This window comes from Ceratotherium simum, chromosome 7, assembly GCF_057802395.1.
Source record: "Ceratotherium simum simum isolate JZ-2026a chromosome 7, ASM5780239v1, whole genome shotgun sequence".
Taxonomy (NCBI): Eukaryota; Metazoa; Chordata; class Mammalia; order Perissodactyla; family Rhinocerotidae; genus Ceratotherium; species Ceratotherium simum.
In genome coordinates, this window is record NC_141906.1 from 25,622,043 (window position 1) to 25,645,574 (window position 23,532).

At 39.9% G+C, this 23,532-nt stretch overlaps 2 protein-coding genes across 2 annotated transcripts; both read right to left on the reverse strand.

Moving 5' to 3' along the window:
- Positions 1-957, reverse strand: OR52D1 (olfactory receptor family 52 subfamily D member 1). The gene has a single exon (XM_004443737.3). It carries the CDS (start codon positions 955-957, stop codon positions 1-3), a length of 957 nt encoding a protein of 318 aa, XP_004443794.2.
- A 15,604-nt stretch (positions 958-16,561) lies between these two features.
- On the reverse strand, positions 16,562-17,518 carry LOC101392247 (olfactory receptor 52D1-like). The gene has a single exon (XM_004443738.2). It carries the CDS (start codon positions 17,516-17,518, stop codon positions 16,562-16,564), a length of 957 nt encoding a protein of 318 aa, XP_004443795.2.
- Positions 17,519-23,532: the final 6,014 nt, after the last annotated feature.

Consider the following 23,532-nt stretch of genomic DNA (forward strand, 5'->3'; position numbering starts at 1 on the left):
TCATATTGAAATTTTCCCTAAGTGAAGCAGTCTTAGAAGTCGACTCCGAATCTCCTTGGTCTTAGCCCCATAGATGATAGGGTTGAGCACAGGAGGCAACAGCACATAGAGATTAGCCAGAAAGATGTGCACATGCTTGGGGACTCGATGCTGGCCAAAGCGATGAGTGAGGAAAGAGAAGAAGGCAGGAATGTAGAAGACCAGGATGATGCCCAGGTGAGAGCCACAGGTGCTCAGAGCCTTGTGCTGGGCATCGCGGGAGGGAAGACGAAAGACAGCATGAAGGATAAAGCCATAGGAGATAATAATGAGAATAGAGTCCAGACCCATGGCCAGCAGGGCCACAGTCAGCCCATAGACAATATTGACAGTGATGTTGGCACAGGCCAGTCGAGCAATGCCCATATGCTCACAGTATGTGTGTGCTATGACACGGTGCTGACAGTAGGGCAGCCGCCTCAGCAAGAAGATGAAGGGGGAGACAATGGCCACACTACGCAATATCCCCACAAGGCCAATTCTGCCTATGACGGTATGATTGAGAATCATCGTGTATCTCAGTGGGTTGCAGATAGCCACATATCGATCGAAGGCCATGGCGAGAAGCACCGAGGACTCCAGAGCATAGATAGAATGGACACAAAACATCTGGGTCAGACATCCACTAAAGGAAATCTCACCAGCCTGAAGCCACAAAATGACCAGCATTCTGGGCACAGTGGTGGAGCTGAGAGCCAGGTTGGTGAGTGAGAGAAGGCAAAGGAAGAGGTACATGGGTACATGAAGAGCCCTGTCTGCCACAATGACCAGGAGGAGGGTGGCATTTCCAGCCAGTGCTACCAGGTACATGGCACAAAAGGGGATGGCAATCCAGGTGTGAGCCCACTCCAGCCCTGGGATCCCCGTCAGGAAGAGAGTGGCTGGGAGACTGTTGTCACTGATGTTGGAAGCTGACATTCTGCTTGATAAACAAAGAGCTCTATCCCAGGGGTGATGGTGCACCTGTCCTGTAACATCAAGTATTTGGTTCACTCACATAAAATGATGACCTTCCTGTGAAATAATCTTTTTCAGACTGAGACAAATATTTATTGTTATTAGCTTGTTCAAGCATCTTAAAAGACTCTATCACATATAATTTGCTTTTTTTTCCTTCTACTAATTCTTGTATTTATCAGTCATGTTTTGAATTCTATGTTCCAAGCACCAAGATAAGTATTTAAGCATCTGTCCAATCTGACCCTTCAAGACATGTCTCCTACCACATCTTGCACATTATTTATTAACTTTCTGTCCACTGATGTCTAGGGATATTCTCTGCCTCACTTCATTCATACTTTTTTGAATGCCTTGGAAGTCTTTCTTTATTTTCCCCTTCTCTTTTTTTTAAACTTTGGTGAAAGTTTCCCCGCTTCCCAGAAGCCTTCCCTTTATAATCTGGGCCTTAGTGATCTTTTTTTTTTTTTTTTTTATTCTTTCACTGCTTTGCAAAATCCCATTGGGCTGATACTATGTCTTTAGGCAATTGTAACCTTTGTACTGATCATGACTCTGTGCCTAGATATTTTGATCAACATTTACTAAAGACTAAATTCTGATAAATCTTAGTAACATACCGTTGACTTTTTGACTTAATGATATAATAACATACTTAGCTTTATTTTCTGTGTTTATAATATATCTTCACAGATATACACCAAATAGCTTCTTTTTCTATCTCACCTAAAATGCCTAGAAAGAGTGTAGGCAGCCCAAATATACTTACTTACCTCATGATTAACTACAGTGATTTGAGCATTCATGAAGGTGTAGTAGAAGAAAGCAAGAGATATATCAGACACACTAGATAAGGAGATAGCACTCCCTACTATAGTAAAGCCAGTTCAAAGTCCTGCATGCCTATCAGAGTAATGGCTGTATGTAATGGCCAGATCAGAATGCCAAGTGCTGATAGATGCAGACTGAGGGAGAAAGTGGAGTGTCCTTGGTTGCTAATAGTGAAGATATCCTGGAAAGGGTATCTGTTTTTGCTGTAGAAGGCTAGCTAGTATTTATATACACTCTTTCTTGGTAACATATTGTGTACTTAAAGGAAACCTTTGTAGGATTCCAAGAAGCTTGAATTTTATCCTGATTTTGTAACAAGATTGATGTGTGACTTGAAACAAATCTTTCTTCTCTGGGTAGTCTTAATTTGGAAAGAGCAATGACTCTGTAGTCATTCTCTTCTTTTCTAACTGCCCAATATATGCATTGGAAAAAATCCCACAATCTTTTTGTGCCTTAGTTTTTTCATCTCTATATTGGGAATGACATCACCTGGCCTACTAAAGACTTCACAAGATTTTGTGTTTGAGCAAAAAGTAATATGCAAGCCATTGAAAATTTGGTTACCTCAAATAATCCCCTTCTTCTTTGTCTTTTTTTTTAAAGCTCTTTATCTCCTAACAATCTTCTGGAGAAAATAAAGTATAATTATCATTTTTATTCCAAACCAATGGGAAGAAAGGGTCCAGAGGAGTGAATGTGCACAATCTAGGTCACAAAATGTCTTAATTGCAGAAGTGAAATTAGGTTTTATGTGTCCTTATTCAGTTTCGGGTTTTAACCTCACTCAAATATCCATCAATATGGCCAATATCTGAATTCTTATCTCTTTCAAGCAATATATTTTATCTAATATCAGTTCATAACACTGCAATAACCTTATTCATTATCTGAACTCCAAAGAGGAAAAGAGAATTAGAGAACCCCTCTGTTTGCATAGAGACTTTCACTGCTGGCACCGACTGGCTTTGGACTCAGCCTTGACACAGGCCTTTGACACTAGGGGAGAGAAGCTTGACTGCTGGAGGGCAGGGAGCTGGACTCACTACCATCTTTCTTTCTCTTCTCTTTCTAGCCTATTCTTGCCCCCTAAGGAAAATTTCAAATGGTTATTCTAAGATAGCTTCTACTCTGTGACCATAGGTGGATGTGAGGACCAGAAAGATTGGGGTATGAGCAGAGTTTTTTTAATTTTCTCTCCTGGGAAATAGTAGAATAAGGATATTGAGTGGCAGTGCCACTCTGGTTCACAATAGGGGCATCCTCCCCAAATTGTTGCATGTTCTTGTCTTTTGAGGTGCCCCTCTCTGATCTAGACCTCAATAATTTAACTCTCTGTTCTTTCATTCAACACAGTTGTTGAATAATCTGGTTCCAAGAACATACCTGTGTGGCGGACATGCATTTGAAGGTGGAGCACACTGATGTTGCAGCTCTGTGCGAGGGTGTCCGTGAGTGTGAGGCTTTGTGGAGAGAGTGTGGTGGAGCAACACCTTGTGCAGGAGGTGTGTATCTGAATGCAAAGTGTTGTTTAGGGAGGTGAAAGCTGTGTTTCTGTGCAGATCCAAGTGGGAGTGGCATGAGAGAGTAGAGGGGTCTGAATGTGTCCTCTGGGTTGAAATTTCTGATCTTTCCTCAGTTCTCTGGGCTCAGTGAATGCCTGCAGCTCAGCTCTGTGTCCCAGCCTCCTCTGGTCAAATGGCTTGGTAAGCGAGATTATTTATTGCCTCTCTGTGATGCTCAAGTGTGAAAGCCAAAGTAGCCTTCTCTAGGGATTTCATCTGTGGTGCACATTTTGAGAGGGAGATATAGAAGGAGGGGTTGACAAAATGAGGGAGAAATAAGGAAGGAAAGTTTTTTACTTCTCAAGGAAAGTAGAAATGAAACAGCTAGTATATTATGTTTCATACTCCCTTCTCATCTCTTACTTTCTCTTTTCTTCCCTTGTCTCCTCCTTATTTCTGTTTGTTTGTCTCCTAGAACTCTCACTCACTGTGGGTCCACCAGAATTCTGTGTTCATGGGGCATGGTGAAAGATTTATGTGAATGGGGCAGCAAGTAATGGTGGTGGACATGTGCATACATCATTGTACCATCAGACTTCACTTACAAAATGCAAGTTCAAATATAAAATTATTGGGGCCAGCCCGGTGGTGCAGCTTTTAAGTGGGTACACTCTGCTTCGGCGGCCTGGGGTTCACAGGTTCAGATCCCAGGTGTGGTCAGACGTACCGCTTGTCAAGTCATGCTGTGGTGGTGTCTCATATAAAGTAGAGGAAGATGGGCACGGATGTTAGCCCAGGGCCAGTCTTCCTCAGAAAAAAAAAATAATAATAAAAACAAACAAAATTATCAAAAATTGCATGACCATGACAGCAGAGTGTTAAGAAAAGCACAAGCCCTCTGAGTATGGGCGCTGTGCAACTGCCCAGTTCATATGCCCACGATGTCTGTCCTGGTAGGGAGTGACATCAGTACTCTAGGTAGATCCCCTCATATCCCTCGACATCAGCCATCCATCAAGTCCTTGCACCAAGGATTCCTTTCATCAAAGCCCCTTCCAGAGTTAATTTCTCCTCCATGACTGCAGAGTACTGTACTCTCTTCCTTTGTAAAACACCTCTCTTCTCTGAAATTAATTGGAGGCTGTGGTCTTCAAAATTTTTATGTGGGGATTTCCTAATATAATTTTTAAAACACTATATTACCCTTCAAAAACTTCGACATCTAAAAGTCATCATTAAAAGTGTAAATAGCAGAAAAAGATATAATTTCCAGGATATTATGAATATTAACATTTAAAAATAAAACTCCGGTGTGACAATTTTAAATGTATGCTATGGAATCTTTACGGCCTAGAAATTTCCAACTCATCATAATCCATTTAAAATATATATGAGCAAGCTTTCTTAACTCTCAGAAATTTAATATTATTGCTTTATCTCCTTGAAGTTGGTCCATTTCCCCATATATTTATTTTTTGCCTGAATATCTCTTTTATACTTGTAATAATATTTATGAAAATTAGAATTATTTTATTTGCTATAACAATGGGCTCCAAATGTTGAATGTTATATAATTACAATTGTTATAATGATCCATTAATAAAAGCAACATGCAAATCTTTAAATTTTATAAATTATAAACATATGCCTAATTTTTGGGGGAAATATACCCCTTAATGAGATTGATGGAGCTTTTATTTTCTTCCAAAAACTTCATGCATTCTCAAGTAATATTGATCAAATGAGATACAGTTCACATTCATTATTCTTAATTTTATCTTTATAAAACTAAGCTCTGAGAACCATTGCTTACATAGATAACTTAGTTGGGAGTGGAGGGAGTTTTGTTTCTGCAATGTAGGATTCACACCATAATTGAGAGTAACTGCTGTAATCAGCAATGGTCCTAAGACAGGAGATTCTGGTTATCTAAATCTCAAAGGAGGGAACCCACATAGCTGAGTCCCAGACCTCTGAGGAAGGATTCCAATAAGGTCGTGCTGGTATATCTCAGGGAAATGATCAGGTTGCTTCAAAGTAAGGGACAAATAAAATATGCAACTGGGGGATGGGGCCAGCCCCATGAAATAGTGATTAAGTTTGTAAGCTCCACTTCAGCAGCCCGGGGTTCACAAGTTCTCATCCCGGGCACAGACCAATGCACCGCTCGTCAAGTCATGCTGTAGGGGCATCCCATACGAAGTAGAGGAAGATGGGCACGGAAATTAGCCCAGGGCCAATCTTCCTTAGGAAAAAGAAGAGGATTGGCAACAGATGTTAGCTCAGGGCTAATCTTCCTCACAAAAAATAATTAAATAAATAAATAATGCAACTGGGAACCAACTGTTTTTGTTAGAAACATCTGTATTGTCAAAGAGTAAAACAGGTGCTTGGATGACACTAACAGGAACAGAATGTGAATAGGAAAAGCAAATCCCTTCTCCTTCTTCCAGCTTTCTAGTTGGCCTCAAATGTCTCCTATTGGCAGAGCTTAACAGGCACCAGCTGGCAAAGGAAGAACGTAGTCCCAGCCTAGGCACTGCAGAGAACACAAGGGTGTTTTTTTTGTTTGTTTGTTTTTTAATTTTTTGTTTATTGCAGTAACATTGGTTTATAACATTGTAAAAATTTCAGGTGTACATCATTGTACTTCTATTTCTGCATAGATTACATCATGTTCACCACCAAAATACTAATTACAACCCATCACCACACATATGTACCGAATTATCTCTTTCACCCTCCTCCCTCCCCCCTTCCCCTCTGGTAACCACCAATCCAATCTCTGTCCCTATGTGTTTGTTTATTGTTGTTATTATGTACTACTTAATGAAGGAAATCATACGGTATTTGACTTCTCCCTCTGACTTATTTCACTTTGCATTATACCCTCAATGTCCATCCATGTTGTCACAAATGGCTGGATTTCATCGTTTCTTATGGCTGAGTAGTATTTCATTGTGTATATATACCACAGCTTCTTTATCCATTCGTCCCTTGATGGGCACTTAGGTTGCTTCCAAGTCTTGGCTATCGTGAATAAGGCTGCAATGAACACAGGGGTGCATGTACCTTTGCAAATTGGTGTTTTCAAGTTCTTTGGATAAATACCCAACAGTGGAATAGCTGGATCATATGGTAGTTCTATCCTTGATTTTTTGAGGAATCTCCATACTGTTTTCCATAGTGGCTGCACCAGTTTGCACTCCCACCAGCAGTGTGTGAGAGTTCCCTTCTCTCCACATCCTCTCCAACACATGTTGTTTCCTGTCTTGTTAATTATAGCCATTCTGACGGGCATCAGGTGATATCTCATTGTAGTTTTGATTTGCATTTCCCTGATAGTTAGTGATTTTGAACATCTTTTCGTGTGTCTGTTGGCCATCTGTATATCTTCTTTGGAGAAATGTCTGTTCAGGTCTTTTGCCCATTTTTTAATTGGGTTGTTAGTTTTGTTGTTGTTGAGATGCATGAGTTCTTTATGTATTTTGGAGATTAAGCCCTTATCAGAAGTATGGTTTGCAAATATCTTCTCCCAATTGTTAGGTTGTCTTTTCGTTTTGTTGATGGTTTCCTTTGCTGTGCAGAAGCTTTTTAGTTTGATGTAGTCCCATTTGTTTATTTTTTCTATTGTTTCTCTTGCCTGGTCAGATGTGGTGTTTGAAAAGATGTTGCTAAGACCAATGTCGAAGAGCATACTGCCTATGTTTTCTTCTAGATGTTTCATAGTTTCAGGTCTTACATTCAAATCTTGAATCCATTTGGAGTTAATTTTTGTGTATGGTGTAAGGTAAGGGTCTACTTTCATTTTTTTGCATGTGGCTATCCAGTTTTCCCAACACCATTTGTTGAAGAGACTTTCTTTTCCCCATTGTATGTTCTTGGCTCTTTTGTCAAAGATTAGCTGTCCATAGATGTGTGGGTTTATTTCTGGGCTTTCGATTCTATTCCATTGATCTGTGTGTCTGTTTTTGTGCCAGTACCAGGCTGTTGTGGTTACTATAGCTTTGTAGTATATTTTGAAATCAGGGAGTGTGATACCTCCAGCTTTGTTCTTTTTTCTCAGGATTCCTTTAGCTATTCGGGGTCTTTTGTTGTTCCATATAAATTTTAGGATTCTTTGTTCTATTTCTGTGAAAAATGTTGTTGGAACTTTGATAGGGATTGCATTGAATCTATAGATGGCTTTAGGAAGTATGGACATCTTAACTATGTTAATTCTTCCAATCCAAGAGCACGGAATATCTTTCCATTTCTTTGTGTCTTCTTCAATTTCTTTCAGAAATGTTTTATAGTTTTCGGTGTACAGATCTTTCACCTCTTTGGTTAAGTTTATTCCTAGGTATTTTATTCTTTTTGTTGCAATTGTAAATGGGATGGTATTCTTAATTTCTCTTTCTGCTACTTCGTTGTTAGTGTACAGAAATGCAACTGATTTTTGTATGTTGATTTTGTATCCTGCAACTTTACCATATTCGTTTATTACTTCTAAAAGTTTTCTGGTGGATTCTTTAGGGTTTTCTATATATAAAATCATGTCATCTGCAAATAGTGACAGTTTCACTTCTTCCTTTCCAATTTGGATCCCTTTTATTTCTTTCTCTTGCCTGATTGCTCTGGCTAGGACTTCCAATACTATGTTAAATAGGAGTGGTGAGAGTGGGCATCCTTGTCTGGTTCCTGTTCTTAGAGGGATAGCTTTCAGTTATTCACCATTGAGGATGATATTAGCTGTGGGTTTCTCATATATGGTCTTTATTATGTTGAGGTACTTTCCTTCTATACCCATTTTATTCAGAGTTTTTATCATAAATGGATGCTGTATCTTGTCCAATGCTTTCTCTGCATCTATTCAGATGATCATGTGATTTTTGTTCTTCATTTTATTAATGTGGTGTATTACGTTGACTGATTTGCGAATGTTAAACCATCCCTGCATCCCTGGAATAAATCCCACTTGATCATGGTGTATAATCTTTTTAACGTATTGTTGTATGCGATTTGCTAGTATTTTGTTGAGGATTTTCGCATCGATGTTCATCAGTGATATTGGCCTGTAATTTTCTTTTATTGTGTTGTCCTTGTCTGGTTTTGGTATCAGGGTAATGTCAGCTTCGTAGAATGAGTTAGGGAGCTTACCCCATTCCTGAATTTTTTGGAAGAGTTTGAGAAGGATAGGTATTAAGTCTTCTTTGAATGTTTGGTAGAATTCACCAGGGAAGCCGTCTGGTCCTGGACTTTTATTTTTGGGGAGGTTTTTGATTACTGTTTCGATCTCCTTACTGGTGATTGGTCTATTCAAAGTCTCTACTTCTTCTTGATCCAGTTTTGGAAGGTTGTATGATTCTAAGAATTTATCCATTTCTTCCAGATTGTCGAATTGGTTGGCATATAGCTTTTCATAGTATTGTCTTATAATCTTTTGTATTTCTGAGGTGTCTGTTGTAACCTCTCCTCTTTCATTTCTGATTTTACTTATTTGTGCCTTCTCTCTTTTTTTCTTGGTGAGTCTAGCTAAAGGTTTGTCAATTTTCTTGATCTTTTCAAAGAACCAGCTTTGGTTTTATTAATTTTTTCTATTGTTTTTTTGGTGTCCATTGCATTAATTTCTGCTCTGATTTTTATTATTTCCCTTCTTCTACTGATTTTGGGCTTTGTTTGTTCTTCTTTTTCCAGGTCCTTTAGGTGCATTGTTAGATTGTTTATTTGAGATTTTTCTTTTTTGTTGAGATAGGCCTGTATCGCTATAAACTTCCCTCTTAGAACCGCTTTTGCTGTATTCCATAAATTCTGGCATGTCGTATTGTCATTTTCATTTGTCTCCAGGTATTTTTTGATTTCTTCTTTGATTTCCTCGTTAACCCAGTCGTTGTTCAGTAGCATTTTGTTTAATCTCCATGTATTTGTGGCTTTTCTGATTTTCTTCCTATAGTTGATTTCTAGTTTCATACCGTTGTGGTCAGAAAAGATGCTTGCTATTATTTCAATCTTCTTAAATTTATGGAGACTTGTTTTGTGGCCTAATATGTGATCAATCCTGGAGAATGTTCCATGTGCATTTGAAAAGAACGTGTATTCTTCGGTTTTTGGATGGAATGCTCTGTATATATCTACTAGGTCCATCTGTTGTAGTGTGTCGTTTAAGGCCAATGTTTCCTTGTTGATCTTCTGTTTGGATGATCTATCCGTTGGTGTAAGTGGAGTGTTAAAGTCCCCTACTATTATTGTGTTACTGTCTATTTCTGTTTTTATGTCTGTTAATAATTGCTTTATATATTTAGGTGCACCTACATTGGGTGCGTAGATATTTACAAGTGTTATATCCTCTTGTTGGATTGTTCCCTTGATCATTATGTAATGCCTTTCTTTGTCTCTTTTTACAGTTTTTGTTTTAAAGTCTATTTTGTCTGATATGAGTACTGCTACTCCAGCTTTCTTTTCATTGCCATTTGCGTGGAGTATCTTTTTCCATCCCTTCACTTTCAGTTTGTGAGTGTCTTTAGGTCTGAATTGTGTCTCTTGTATGCAGCATATATATGGGTCTTGTTTTTTCATCCAGTCAGCCACCCTATGCCTTTTAATTGGAGCATTTAGTCCATTGACGTTTAAAGTAGCTATTGATAGGTATGTACTTACTGCCATTTTTTAACTTTTTTTTTTTTTCCTCAGTGTTGTAGTAGTCCTTCTCTGTTCCATACTTCTTCTATACAGAATTGATGGTCACTTTAGTTTGACCTCTGTCTGAAAGCTGTACTCTTTAACTCCCCTCCTCCCTCCTTTTATGTTTTTGATATCATATCTAACCTCTTTTTTGTGCATTTGTATCCATTACGTTCTAATCATGGAAATAGATAATTTTTCCTATTTGTGGTCTTCTCTTTTCCCCTTATATCAGTCCCTTTAACATTTCTTGTAGCACTGGTTTCTTGGTGACAAACTCCTTTAATTTTTGCTTATCTGGGAAAATTTTGATCTCTCCTTCCATTTTGAATGATAACCTTGCTGGGTAGAGTATTCTTGGCTGTAAGTTTTTTCCTTTTAGTGCTTTAAATATATCATGCCATTCTCTTCTAGCCTGTAAGGTTTCTGCTGAGAAGTCAGCTGATAGCCTTATGGGGTTTCCTTTGTATGTAACTTGACATTCTCTTGCGGCTTTTAGGATTCTCTCTTTATCGTTAATTCTGGACATTTTGATTATGATGTGTCTTGGTGTGGGCCTCTTTGGTTTTATCTTGTTTGGGGCTCTCTGTGCTTCCTGTACCTGGATGTCTGTTTCCTTCCTTAGGTTAGGGAAGTTTTCATCTATTATTTCTTGAAATAGATTCTCTGCCCCCTTGTCTCGCTCTTCTCCTTCCGGGACACCTATAACACGGATGTTAGTGCGCTTGATGTTGTCCCAGAGGTCCCTTAGACTGTCCTCACTCTTTTTAATTCTTTTCTCTTTTACCTGTTCACCTTGGGTAATTTCTTCTAGTCTTTCTTCCAGCTCACAGATCCGTTCTTCTGTATCCTCTACTCTGCTTTTGAGTCCCTCTAATGAATTTTTCATTTCCAGTATTGTATTCTTCATTTCTGATTGGTTCTTTTTTATATCTTCCATTTCTTTGTTGACATTCTCACTGAGTTCATCTATTCTTCTCCCCAGATCAGTGAGCATCCTTAACACTCTTAGTTTGAACTCTCTGTTGGGTAGGTTGCTCATTTCTGTTTCACTTAGTTCCTTTTCTGGGGTTTTGTCCTGTTCCCTTACTTGGAATGTATTCTTTTGCCTCCCCATTTTGCCTCTTTCCCTGTGCTTGTGTCTACGTATTAGGTAGGTCAGCTACGTCTCCTGTTCTCGGATAGGTGACCTTATGTAAGTGATGCCTTAGGAGGTTTCCAGTGTCCTTTCCTCAGTTCTCAATGTTCCAGGGGTGACCCCTATGTGGGCTACGTGTGTCCTTCTGTTGTGGCCTGTTAGCTCTCCCTATAGGCGCCCAGGGAGGCTGAGTTATGCTCCTGGCCAGCTGTTGTAATGCTCAGCTGCTTGTAGTTGTTGTGGGCCCTTCAGTCTCTTTATCAGGTGTGGGGAGCCCCAGCACAGTTGGCTGCAAGTTCTAATACCACATTTGTGTTGCAGTATTTCTTTTAACTGAGTAGGACCCCAGCCTGGCAGGTTGTTAGGCTCAGGGCCTTACAATTGCTGTAATCCTCTAGCCTATTAGGTCTCTTGTCAGCTCTCTGAGGATTGCAGCTGGGTGGGGCTGGCCTCAGGCTCAGGAGCACCCAATTGTTTCAGGCTTTGGAAGGTGGGGCAAACCTCCTATGTGGGTCTTTGAGAAGCACAAGTCTTCTGCAGCTGACAAGCCCTGTTGCCCACAGGTCCACACACGCAGTCAACACAGTCCTGCCCTGTGTGAGTGCCCCGACCCCCAAGTGGACCCAGTCTCTCCACGGCGGGAGCCCCACACACTCCGCCACCACCCCACACTCTCCACCCGCTCCTTGTGCACACCCTGCCCCACTCAAGTCGGCTCAGTTGCCAGGCTGCACAGAATCCAGTCACCAATCTATGCAGGCCCACACGTTGCCTGAGGGCTTGTTGTTGGGTGGGGCCAGTCTCTAGGGTGGGCTGCCTGCCCTGACTGAGCTGGATTAAATCGGTGCTCTAGTGGGTGGAGCAGACCCTGGGCTAGCAGGCCTCAGGGAGAACTCCAATGACGTCTGTGTCAGCACGCTCACACCAGGCCACAACAATGGCTGCCGCCAATGTCCCAGTCCCTGGAGAGGTCTCACCCCTCACTGAGATGCACTCAGGGCCTATTAGGTGAGTCTCTTGTCACCACAGCACTGTGCACCTTTCTTTCTGGTGATTTTAGGATGCTTTCTGGAACGGGTGAGTTTGTGCGTGGGCCCTTTAAGAGCCAGTTTTAGTTTCTTTGTGAACTGGGTTTTCTGGGGGTGCTCCCCAATGCTTTAGTAGCAGGCAAGTCAGATATTATGCCGCTGGTGTCGATTGTGCTGGGTCCACAAAATGCCCACAGCAGGGGCGCTCCCCGGCTCAGGACCCCGCGCCTCCAGAGAGGGTGCGTACCTGTGAGCTGCTCCCGGCGGCCATGAATCTGGCGGCTTATGAAGGCGACGTTTTTCCTCTCCAGAAGGGAGTCTCTGTCTCTTCTACCCCAGTTAGGATTGTCCGTTGTTGCAGGAGTTCCTCTTATCCAGTTTTCAGTTCTGTCTCACGGGTAATTTTTCCACGAGTAGTTGTAAATTGGCTGTGTCCACAGGAGGAGGTGAGTTCAGAGTCTGCCTACGCTGCCATCTTGACTCCGCCCTCACAAGGGTGGTTTTGAAGCTGAGGCAATAGCTTAGCAATTAACACAGTAATCCTTTGATTCATAAATATACATGCATCATAATTTGCATGACGTTTTGGGATTGAGTAAATATATTTCATGTATTAAAATCAGAAATAAATCTATTTTGTTAGACCTTACAATAAAAAAATTTTAATTATTTAATGTAAGAGAAAATTATACAGCACTAAGAAAATAAGAAACATTTGATAAGATTAAATAATCTAAAAATTGAATGTAATTTAAAAAATATTTCATATAATTTGATAATAATAGTTTTTAATTGAATAATACATACCTTTTCTAAAATCCAAACACACACACAGAAGCACAGCACAACGTTGTTATCTTTGAGTCATCTAGTGAATTTTGAAAAATACTGTAGTCCTTAAAGACATTTCAATTATATTTACAATTACTAAATTTAAATCTTCAGCTATTAGGAGGTACTTTTCTTTCCAGTTGACAACATATTCTAATGATAAATATTTGATTATAATTGCAAAAGTGCCCTTAAGTTAAACGTGTGAAAAAAACAATCTTTTGTATTTGAATCTTTTTATCTTTCTTTCATGAAATTCCTCGTTAAGAACATTGCCTTATTTAACTTTAGATCAAGGATGAAAGAGGCAAAACCACTTCCACTGCCCTGCCTATTTTACAATATATTTATATTCAGAACATCCAAACATTGCCAAAATGCTCTGCATATTAAACAAAGGCTTGCTTCAGTCCAGGGAGGTTTTATTCAAGAAAATGGCTGAATTTTCAAAAGATCAGTGGCTTTGTGTCATTTTAATTTGCCCCAATCCCATCCCCCACTCTCCAGCTCTGCAGTAGCCTTAAAAAACAATCCCCTCTTTTCACAGTGAAAACCAGTAGCCCGATGGTGTCCAGAGGGAGCAGACTGGGGCTGGAACTCTTACAAAATCTCCTTTTTAGAAAATTTTCATTCTTTGACCTGTCTGGTGGTTCCCCTGACGACCTCACTTGCAAGGCTGTCTATATTTGATCTGATCCAGAGCTCTCCCGATGCAAACAGCCTTTTCTCTGTGGATGATTATAAAAAACTACTGCAGACAATCAATTAACTTTGCAGCTGCCTGAGATAGTGGATAACAGTTGGGGCAAACAATAAACCAACCAAAAAGCTGAAAATTGGAAATAGCTGAGGAATGGGATATTTATAATGGCTTTGAACTGTTTTGCCGTGTCCTTGGAGATGAAGAGGTCCCAGTGCATCTCCAGGACTCTGCACATGCCTAGGGCTGTAGATATGCCCAGAAAAGATCTGAGAAGTCCCTAAGCCCTCACCCCTGGCTCACCTGGGGGCTCTGTACAAGCAGGAAATGGAAGCTAAAGTAGAGTTGCAAACTGAGTATCTGAGTGTTGAAGTGCCCCAACATGTGTATAGAGCTCTGAGCTAAGACAGTGTGGGAGATCAAGATTTGGCCACCCTGAAATATATCTCTTTACCTTGATTGTTTTCTCTGAGGGACATTTGACCTTCCCCACTAACTGCCTAAAGAATTTGACATAGTAACTCCTTCCTGGAACAGATCGTCTATCTGATGGCTGTAATATAATGTAAAAGAGATGTTACAATAGGAAAGGCACCAACAAGCCCATCTTATGGGAAGTTCTGTCTCTCTGGCCACATTCTCTGGATGTCCCTGCGTGGAGTTGCCAGACAAACATTTACATTTATAAGGGAAATCGCCATTTGTAAAGGTATCTCCCTCTCTGTATTGGGAAGAGGGGGGATGACCTCATTTCTAGAAACTTATCAATGTGGAAGGTGAGGCCTTAAATCTGCATAATAACCTTACTCTTGTTTACTGTGCTTTAGTGGTAATCTCCTGTAACTGACTCCCCCCACCCCCAACATCCTCCTTTGTCATTGGCTGAACATGGTATTTAAGAAGAGAATTTCTGCTATTGTGTTGAGAAACGCAGTGTCCCTGCTTTCTCCCATGTATACATGTTATTAGACTTGGTATTATTTTCTCCTGCTAACATGTCTTGTTAATTATTTGACCAGCCATAAGAACCTTAAGGGAAAGGGCAGAGGGAGATTCTCCCTCTTCCCCCACAACAGAAAGACTTACTGTTTCCTGGCATGTGAGGATATCTCTTTGCAGTTATTAACTGACCACTAAGCTAACAAAGCAGAGACTTCAGTGACTACAAGTGAAGAAGGATTGATGTTACAGAATTAATTCAGAAAATCACTAAACAAATAACAACATCAACAATGGCAACCACAAATAGCAATAAAAGCAAACCCTGGGGAGGGAAGAGAACCTGATTTCCAGAGTTGCTGTTATGTTATTTACAATGTCTAGTTTTTAACAAAAAATTCAGGACATAAGAAGAAACAAAAAAGTACGGCCCATACACAGAGAAAAAAATGCCAATAGAAACTGTCCCTGAAAAAAGCCCAAACATTGGGCTCACTAAATCAAGACTTTAAATTAGCGATTTTAAATATGCTCAAAGAATTAAAGGAAACTTTGAGACTGGTGCTATCAGTAAAGAGACAGAAATTTTTTTTTTAAATTACATATAAATTTTGGAGTTAAATTACAATAACTGAAATAAGAAAATCACTAAAAGTACTCAGCAGAATATTTGACGGGACAAAAGAAATAGCAAACTTGAAGACTGGGCAATGGAGATTACCCAGTCTGAGTAACTGGAAAAAAAAAAAAAAAAAGAATAGAATAAAACAAACAGAGCCTCAGAAACCTATGAGACATCATCAAGAATATCCATATACATGTATGGAAAGGGGAGAAGGAGGGGGAGAACGGAGGAAGAGGAAGAAAGAGTATTTAAAGAGATAAAAGCCAAAAACTCTCCAAATTTGATGGAAACATTAATTTACACATCCAAGAAGCTCAACAAATTCCAAATAGGATAAACTTAAAAAGATGCTCTTTGTAAGTGATGTTAAGAAGGGACTCTGCAGAAGGCCACTTGGACTCTGAACAGACTTCTCTGAGTCCTTAATAAGGCATACATTTATGGCTAAAAGGAAATGAAACTCAAAAGTGGAGGAGTGGAGAGTAATAGGAGAAAATATAGTTTTACTGAGTATCAATCATATCGCAAGTGCTGTTGAGCATATATAGAGTAGTTATATAATATCATTATAATAAGTATGTAAGGTGAGATAATGCAAAATAAGTCTTAGACAAGATAAAACTGAAATAATGTTTTGAGAGGTTACACAATTTTACATCTTATACTTATTTATTGAGCACATTACATTTCAGGTACTGTTCCATGTTTTCTATATACACTCAATAATTTATTTAAACCTCACCACAACCTTGAGTTAGATATTATCATTATCCCTATTTTGCAGTTCACCAAAATAGGCATAGAAGGATTTAGCAACTTGCTCAATACACAAACCTATTACGTGGAGGAGCCAGCTCTCAAACCCTGGCACTCTGATTCTAGGACTTGTACTCTTAACCACCGCCCAAAGTTTGGGAGGTCAGATTCAAATTCACTCCAGATGTTCTGTTTTTGATTTGTTTGTTTTTAACTTGAAATCCCAGTAGAGTATGGGAATATTCTACCATTCACCATGAGCTGTGGTGTCTATTCCAAAACAAGACTGTGTTGCTTTTTGGCAAGTTATAGCCCCTTCTGAGATGACATAGAAAATGTAATCCACTTCTGGGCAATTCAGAATTGCTCAAGGAGCATATTTAATGTGATTCTTAGCATATCCAATTTATCTGACCATTCCTCTTCCTTCCAGTGCTTCCTTTCATAGAAACACATTCCTCTCATATCATAGGCTTCCATCTATGTAAATTCATCTAGACAATTATCCACCAGGTTTCTTTCTCCTTCTCATCTCCAGCCCCTGCTCAGAGCTCATACTGAGACCTTCCCTAGGCGAAGCAGTCTTAGAAGTCTACTCCAAATTTCCTTGGTCCTAGCCCCATAGATGATAGGGTTGAGCACAGGAGGCACCAGCACATAGAGATTAGCCAGAAAGATGTGCACATGCTTGGGGACTCGATGCTGGCCAAAGCGGTGAGTGAGGAAAGAGAAGAAGGCAGGAATGTAGAAGACCAGGATGACGCCCAGGTGAGAGCCACAGGTGCTCAGAGCCTTGTGCTGGGCATCGCGGGAGGGAAGACGAAAGACAGCATGAAGGATAAAGCCATAGGAGATAATAATGAGAATAGAGTCCAGACCCACGGCCAGCAGGGCCACAGTCAGCCCATAGACAATATTGACAGTGATGTTGGCACAGGCCAGTCGAGCAATGCCCATATGCTCACAGTATGTGTGTGCCATGACACGGTGCTGACAGTAGGGCAGGCGCCTCAGCAAGAAGATGAAGGGGGAGACAATGGCCACACTACGCAATATCCCCACAAGGCCAATTCTGCCTATGACAGTATGATTGAGAATCATCGTGTATCTCAGTGGGTTGCAGATAGCCACATATCGATCGAAGGCCATGGCGAGAAGCACCAAGGACTCCAGAGCATAGATAGAATGGACACAAAACATCTGGGTCAGACATCCACTAAAGGAAACCTCACCAGCCTGAAGCCACAAAATGACCAGCATTCTGGGCACAGTGGTGGAGCTGAGAGCCAGGTCGGTAAGTGAGAGAAGGCAAAGGAAGAGGTACATGGGTACATGAAGAGCCCTGTCTGCCACAATGACCAGGAGGAGGGTGGCATTTCCAGCCAGTGCTACCAGGTACATGGCACAAAAGGGGATGGCAATCCAGGTGTGAGCCCACTCGAGCCCTGGAATCCCCGTCAGGAAGAGAGTGGCTGGGAGACTGTTGTCACTGATGTTGGAAGCTGACATTCTTCTTGGTAAGCAAAGAGCTCTATCCCAGGGGTGATGGTGCACCTGTCCTGTAACATCAAGTACTTGGTTCACTCACATAAAATGATGACCTTCTTGGGAAATAATCTTTTTTAGACTGAGAAAAATATTTATTATTATTAACTCGTTCTTTCACCTTAAAAGATTTATCACCTATAATCCGTTTCTTCCCCTTGCAATTTTCTATAGTCAAGATTCATGTTTTGAATTCTATGTTCCAAGCACCAAGCTAAAAATCTAAGCATTTGCCCTTCTATCTGTTCCAGACTTATCTCTCACTACATCCTACACATCATTCACTTCTCTTTTGTCCAATATCTAGGGAAATTACTTGAGTGTTCTTTTAGTCTATGCTATTCCATTTTCCCAAGAAGCCTTTTTTCTTTATTTTCTACCTCTAGTTTTTAAACAGCAGGCCAAGTGTCTCTGCCTCACCCAAGCTTTCCTTCTCTAGTTTTTAGTCATCTTTGTATTTTTTATCCACCCACTACTTTGCAAAATCCTTTTGAACTGGGACTATGTCTTTATACAATTGCAACTTCCAAACAACTTGACTGTGTTTATACCTAAATATTTTGATCAATATTCACTAAAAGGCTCAGTTCTGATAACTGTTCATAATATATCATTGACTTCTTGATTTAATGCCATAATGTTTTATTTGCTTAATCTGAGTTTGTAACATATCTGCCCATATATACGCCAAATGGCTTATTTTTATATTTCACCAAAGGTATCTATAAAGAGGTTTGGTGACCTGAATGTGCTCAAATGTCTCATGATTGATTATCTACAGTGATGTTAGCACACATGTGGGTACAATAGAGGAAAGCAAGAGATGCAGCAGACGTGCTAGCTGGGGAGACAGCACTCCTAACTATGGCAAAACCAGCTCAAAGTCCTGCATTCTCACCAGTGTAATGGCCATACGTTGTCATTTCCAATTTATAAATGATGTACCAGGTACATCATTTATGTATCTGATGTATCTGGTGATGACCAGATCAGAATGCCAAGTGCTGATAGCGGCAGATTGAAGGAGGAAGTGGAGTGTCTTAGAGTTCACCATCAGTAGACATTTTGGAAGAGTAAATTCTTTTTGGCTGCAGCAAGCTAGTATATTATACATCCTCCCCCATTAACATTGGGTACCTAAAAGAATCCTTTGTTGAATGCCTGGAATCTCAAACTTTAGTCCTGATTCTGTCACAAGAGTGTTGTATGACCTTGAGAAAATCTCCCTTTTCTGGGCAGTCTTGATTTACAAAGAACAATGATTCTGGAATCCTAGTCTCAACTTTTCTACCTATTCACTATTTGGCATTGGATAAGACCCGCAGACTTTTTGAGGCTCAATTTCCTCATTTGTAAATTGGAAATGACAACACCTGGCTTACTTATCTCACACAGTTTTTGTGATTGAAAAAGAGTAAAGTATATGGAATTAAAGTTTGTACACCAAAAATAATGCCCTCCTTAATTTTATATGCTCTTTGCCCATAGCTGCATATTGGAGTGGTACAGAATATAATAATCATTCTCACTTTTATCTTACCAAGAGGAAGTCCAAGTTCAGAGAAGTGAACTGATGTAATCCAAATCACAAATTATGCTACTGTTGGAACTGAAATTATGTCTCAGTTTTCCTAATTCAATGTTTGGTGTTTTCTCCTCACTTAACTGCCCATTTTTATGGTCAATACTTGAGTTCCTATATTTTTCTTGCAAGGCACTCTAGTATCTAATGCTGCAATCACTTTATTCATTTGGATTCCAAAGAGACAGATAAAAATAGAGAGCACCTCTTCCTTGCCTAGAAACTTTCATGATGTCCCAGCAGCTGGAGGAAAGAAGCTTGGGTGATAGAGAGTGGAGAGCTGGAGTCACTATCATCTTATCTTCCCCTCTTTTCCCATTCTTATTCTTGCCAGCAAAGGAAGATTTAAAATAGTTATTGTAAGGAAGCTACTACTCTGTGAGCATCTGTGGATGTAAGTACCAGAAAGATTAGGTACAAGCAAGATTGTTTTCCAAGAAAAATAATGGGAAAAAGACATTGAGCTGGATCACCACTCTGGGTGGAATGAGGGCATCCTCCCAAATTTGTCTCACTCGGCCTTGTGTAAGGGTCACTATGATGGCTAAGTATTTGAGGTCTCCCTCTGAGACCTAGACTTCAATCACTGAATTCTGAGTTCTTTCTTAGAACATAGTTTTTTGCAGAGTCTGACTTCAAGTACATACCTGTGTCAGTGACATGCATTCACAAGTTGAGCACGCTGAGGTTGGAGCTCTGTGACAGATGTCATATGTGAGTATGAGACTGTGTGGGAGAGTGATGGAACAACAACTTGTGCAGGTGACATGTACGTAAATGCAATGGTTTGTTTAGGGATGTGAAAGCTGTGTTTTTGTGCAGGTTGTATGGGGGTGGTTTGGATGATAATGCGGTCTGTGTGTGTAGTCTGGGTTGAAATGTCTGATCTGTCCTCAGTTGTGTGAGCTCAGAAAATGTCTTCAGCTTAGTTCTGTGTTCCAGCTTCCTCTGCTCAAGGGACTTGGTCAGGGAGGTTATTTATTGACTCTCTGTGACACTCAGGTATAAAAACCCAGGGGGACTGCTCTGAGGATTTAATCCACCGTGCTTATTCTTAGGGAAAGACTAAAGAGGGGTTGGAAAAGGGAGAAAGAAATGAGGAAGGGAAATTTTCCATAGGGAATTTTCAAGGAAAGTGAAAATAAAGTTTAGTAATTTTTATTTATCTTGTCTTTTTTTCTCTTACTTTCCCTCTTCTTTCCTTTTCTTCGTTTTCTCTGCTTTCCTTGTGAATTCTGTGTCTCTCACTGAAATTCTATACATCATGAGTCCATGGTATTCTGTGTACGTAGCTCATCACTATTACTACATGCAAATAGAGCGGCAAGAAATAGCTGTGGACATTCCCTTGCTCCATTGTCCCATAGCCTTCATTTTACAAACAAAATTTCAAAAATAAATTATTAAGAATTTCAAGAACATGGCAGCAGAACATTGAATTAAACAAAGGACCCTTCTGAGCACGGATCTTACGCTACTGCCCAGGTTTCATGCCCATGAAGCTAGCGCTGGGAGTGAACATCAGTCCTCTGGCCAGATCGACTCATATCCTTTGACATTCACCACTCATCAAGGCTTTGTACCAAGGATTCCTTCCGTCGAAGCCTTCAGAGCACTGCATTCTTCTCCTTTGTCTATACATATCTCCTCTCATATTAATATAAACCAGTGGTCTTCAAAAATTTTTTCCTGGGTATTTTCTAAAATAATTTTGAAATAGTATATACCCAGTCAAAAATGTTAAATTGACATCTAAAAATTGTCATTTAATATTTAAATAGCAGAAAAAGGTATAATGTTCAATATATTGTGAATATTGACATTTTAAAATAAAACTGCCATATCAGTCTTTCAAGGGTATCCTATGGAATCTAAATATCCTAGAAATTTTCTTCCCCCTATTATCCACTTGAAAATATATGACCAAGTTTTCCTTTACTGTCATAAATTTAACATTACTGCTTTGTCCCCTTGAAGTTGGTTTGTTTTCCTACTTATTAATTTTTATACTTAAAAATCTTGTGATGATCACTCTTTCATCACTGTTTGCAATGAAAATATGTATGCAAATTGAAATTATTTATTTTTTCTTTGATCTGTAGGCTCCGTGTTAAAATGTTCTATAATTACAATTATTTTAAGTACAAATTAATATAAGCAATATTAAAACCTTTAATTTTGTAAATTATTAAACATAAACTTATTTTTCTGAAAAATATAGTCTTTTCAGTATTACAATCTTTAATAAGATGATGGAGTTTTTCTTATTTTTCCTTCAATTAGATTATCCATTCAAAAATCAATATTGGTGGAATGAGACAAGATTCACCCACAGTTATTCTTAATTTAATTTTTATAACACTATGCTCTGAGAACCTTTGTTTTTATATAAACAACTTAGCTGAGAGTGAAAGGAGATTGCATTGTAGGGAACATCATCACAATAGACAATTAGTAACTGCTGGCATCAACTTTTGCTGTAAAAAAGGAGATTCAGGTTATCAGATGCTCAAAAGAGAATGCCCACAAAGCTGGGACCAAGACTTGTAAGGATGGGCCACAGAGAGCTGCTGCTGGTGTAGTTGAGCAATGTGATAAGGCTGTTTTGAGGTAAGGGTGAAAAAAAGACACTATAAACTGGAACGAACTGCTTTTATTAGAATCAAGTACTGTTGCCAAGGATAAAGCAGTTTCTTGGATGACAATGACAGGAACAGAAAACTAACAGGAAAAGCAAATCTCTTATCCTTCTTCCAGCTTTTCAGTCTGCATTTAGGCCTCCTATTGGCAGACCCTAACAATGTATTTAATTTCAGAACTTCCAAATACTGCCAAAATACTCTGATCTAAAGCCACATATTATTCTTAAAATAAATATGTATAAGACTGGGAAAGGAAGCCCTAGGCAGATATATGGTTATTTAATTAATAATTAAAGTGGCTTGCTCTAAGTCAGTAACTGAAATTATCCCTTTACTTACCTATGAGGGGCAATGCACCAGAGAAGAACATGAGGAAGCATGAAATTTAAATTTAAATGTTTTTTCAGATGACAGCTTTTTTTTTTTTTTAGCTAAGTTTGTAATCATAATCATAACAAAGTAAACGATCACAGAAATTGATCTATTTCTATCAGAGATGGAGACTTGGCTTGGGAAAATGAAACCCTGGAGCTGAAAGTCAAGATGAATGAGTTATGTTCTTGGCTTACTACTTCCTAGCACTGGGAACTTGGCACACACACTCCTCAGCTGCCAGGGGTTCCTTAGGACCCATCCTTGAGAGGATCTCAGGAGCCATGAGGACAAAGGGTAGGGGCAGATGAGCCCTGCTCAGCTGGGGGGACAGGAGGTGTTACTCTGGCCTTTGCAGACAGGTCTGAATCACCCATGAGAATAGATAGTAAGAGGCGTCCACTGGCATACACTGTGAGGAGCTTATTCCCAGCAGAGTTTGGCTGGGGGATATTATAGCTTATAGCTCCTCCACTGCTCAGAGCCTGAGAGGCAGCTCCTGTGAAATGTGGAGTGTGTAGTGTCTTCTACAGCCTTGGCCTAGCTTGGGAGAACAAAGTCCACTCCTCTTGGAGCACCTGGGGCAGGCTGGGGCATTGCATTGGAGCTGTTCTCAGTTTTCTTATTTGTCTTTTCTTTTTTCTCCCTTTCCATGTTCAATAACCTAGTCACTGTCTCCCTAAAATTCCTTCTCTGGCCTTGCATTCACTTTCCCCCACCCGACCCTCCCCATTTCCATATTATTTCCTCTATGTTCTTTATCCCCTTCTCCCTGTCTCTTTCTCACTCTCTGCCTTTTCCCTTGCCCTTCAATCCTTCTCTCTCTGTCTCTTTCTCGCTTTTCTCTTCATCCTTTGCCCCCAATTTTTGCTTGGTGTGAACACTGAGAAAATATATTAAGGAACAGAGAAGAAGACTCAGCTGAACTCTATCATTTGTCATTAGGACAGGAAAGAGGTACTAAAACCGACCTTATTCTGAAGCAGCAGGTTTATAGTTCAGACAGTTTTACACTTCCTTATAGTGGAACAAATGACAAGATGAAATGAGACTCCAGGGTGGGGTGCTTAAGAAGTGGGTGACGCGTGCATCTCCTTGAGACCATCTCCTCTAAAATCCTCAGTCAGTTTCTTTGTGTGGGACTAATGGAAGCTCACTACACTGTACAGGTTTGCCAGGGCTTACCTGGTTCATCCTCCCTACTTCTTCGAATCCAACGCTGCTGCTCAGCATCCCCATCCTTCAGCAGTAGTGCCTGAAACTTTGTCCCAGACTCTTATCCTTCTGGTAGAGAATTTCTCCCTGATTTCTAGCCTGATTGTTCATTGATGTAATACTGAGCTTATGTCAGAGTAAAAGCAATTTCCCCCCCAAGGTGCACA

Bases quoted from the DNA above. Each gene is read 5' to 3' on its own strand.
- OR52D1 (XM_004443737.3), bottom strand. From the start codon at position 957: ATGTCAGCTTCCAACATCAGTGACAACAGTCTCCCAGCCACTCTCTTC.
- LOC101392247 (XM_004443738.2), bottom strand. From the start codon at position 17,518: ATGTCAGCTTCCAACATCAGTGACAACAGTCTCCCAGCCACTCTCTTC.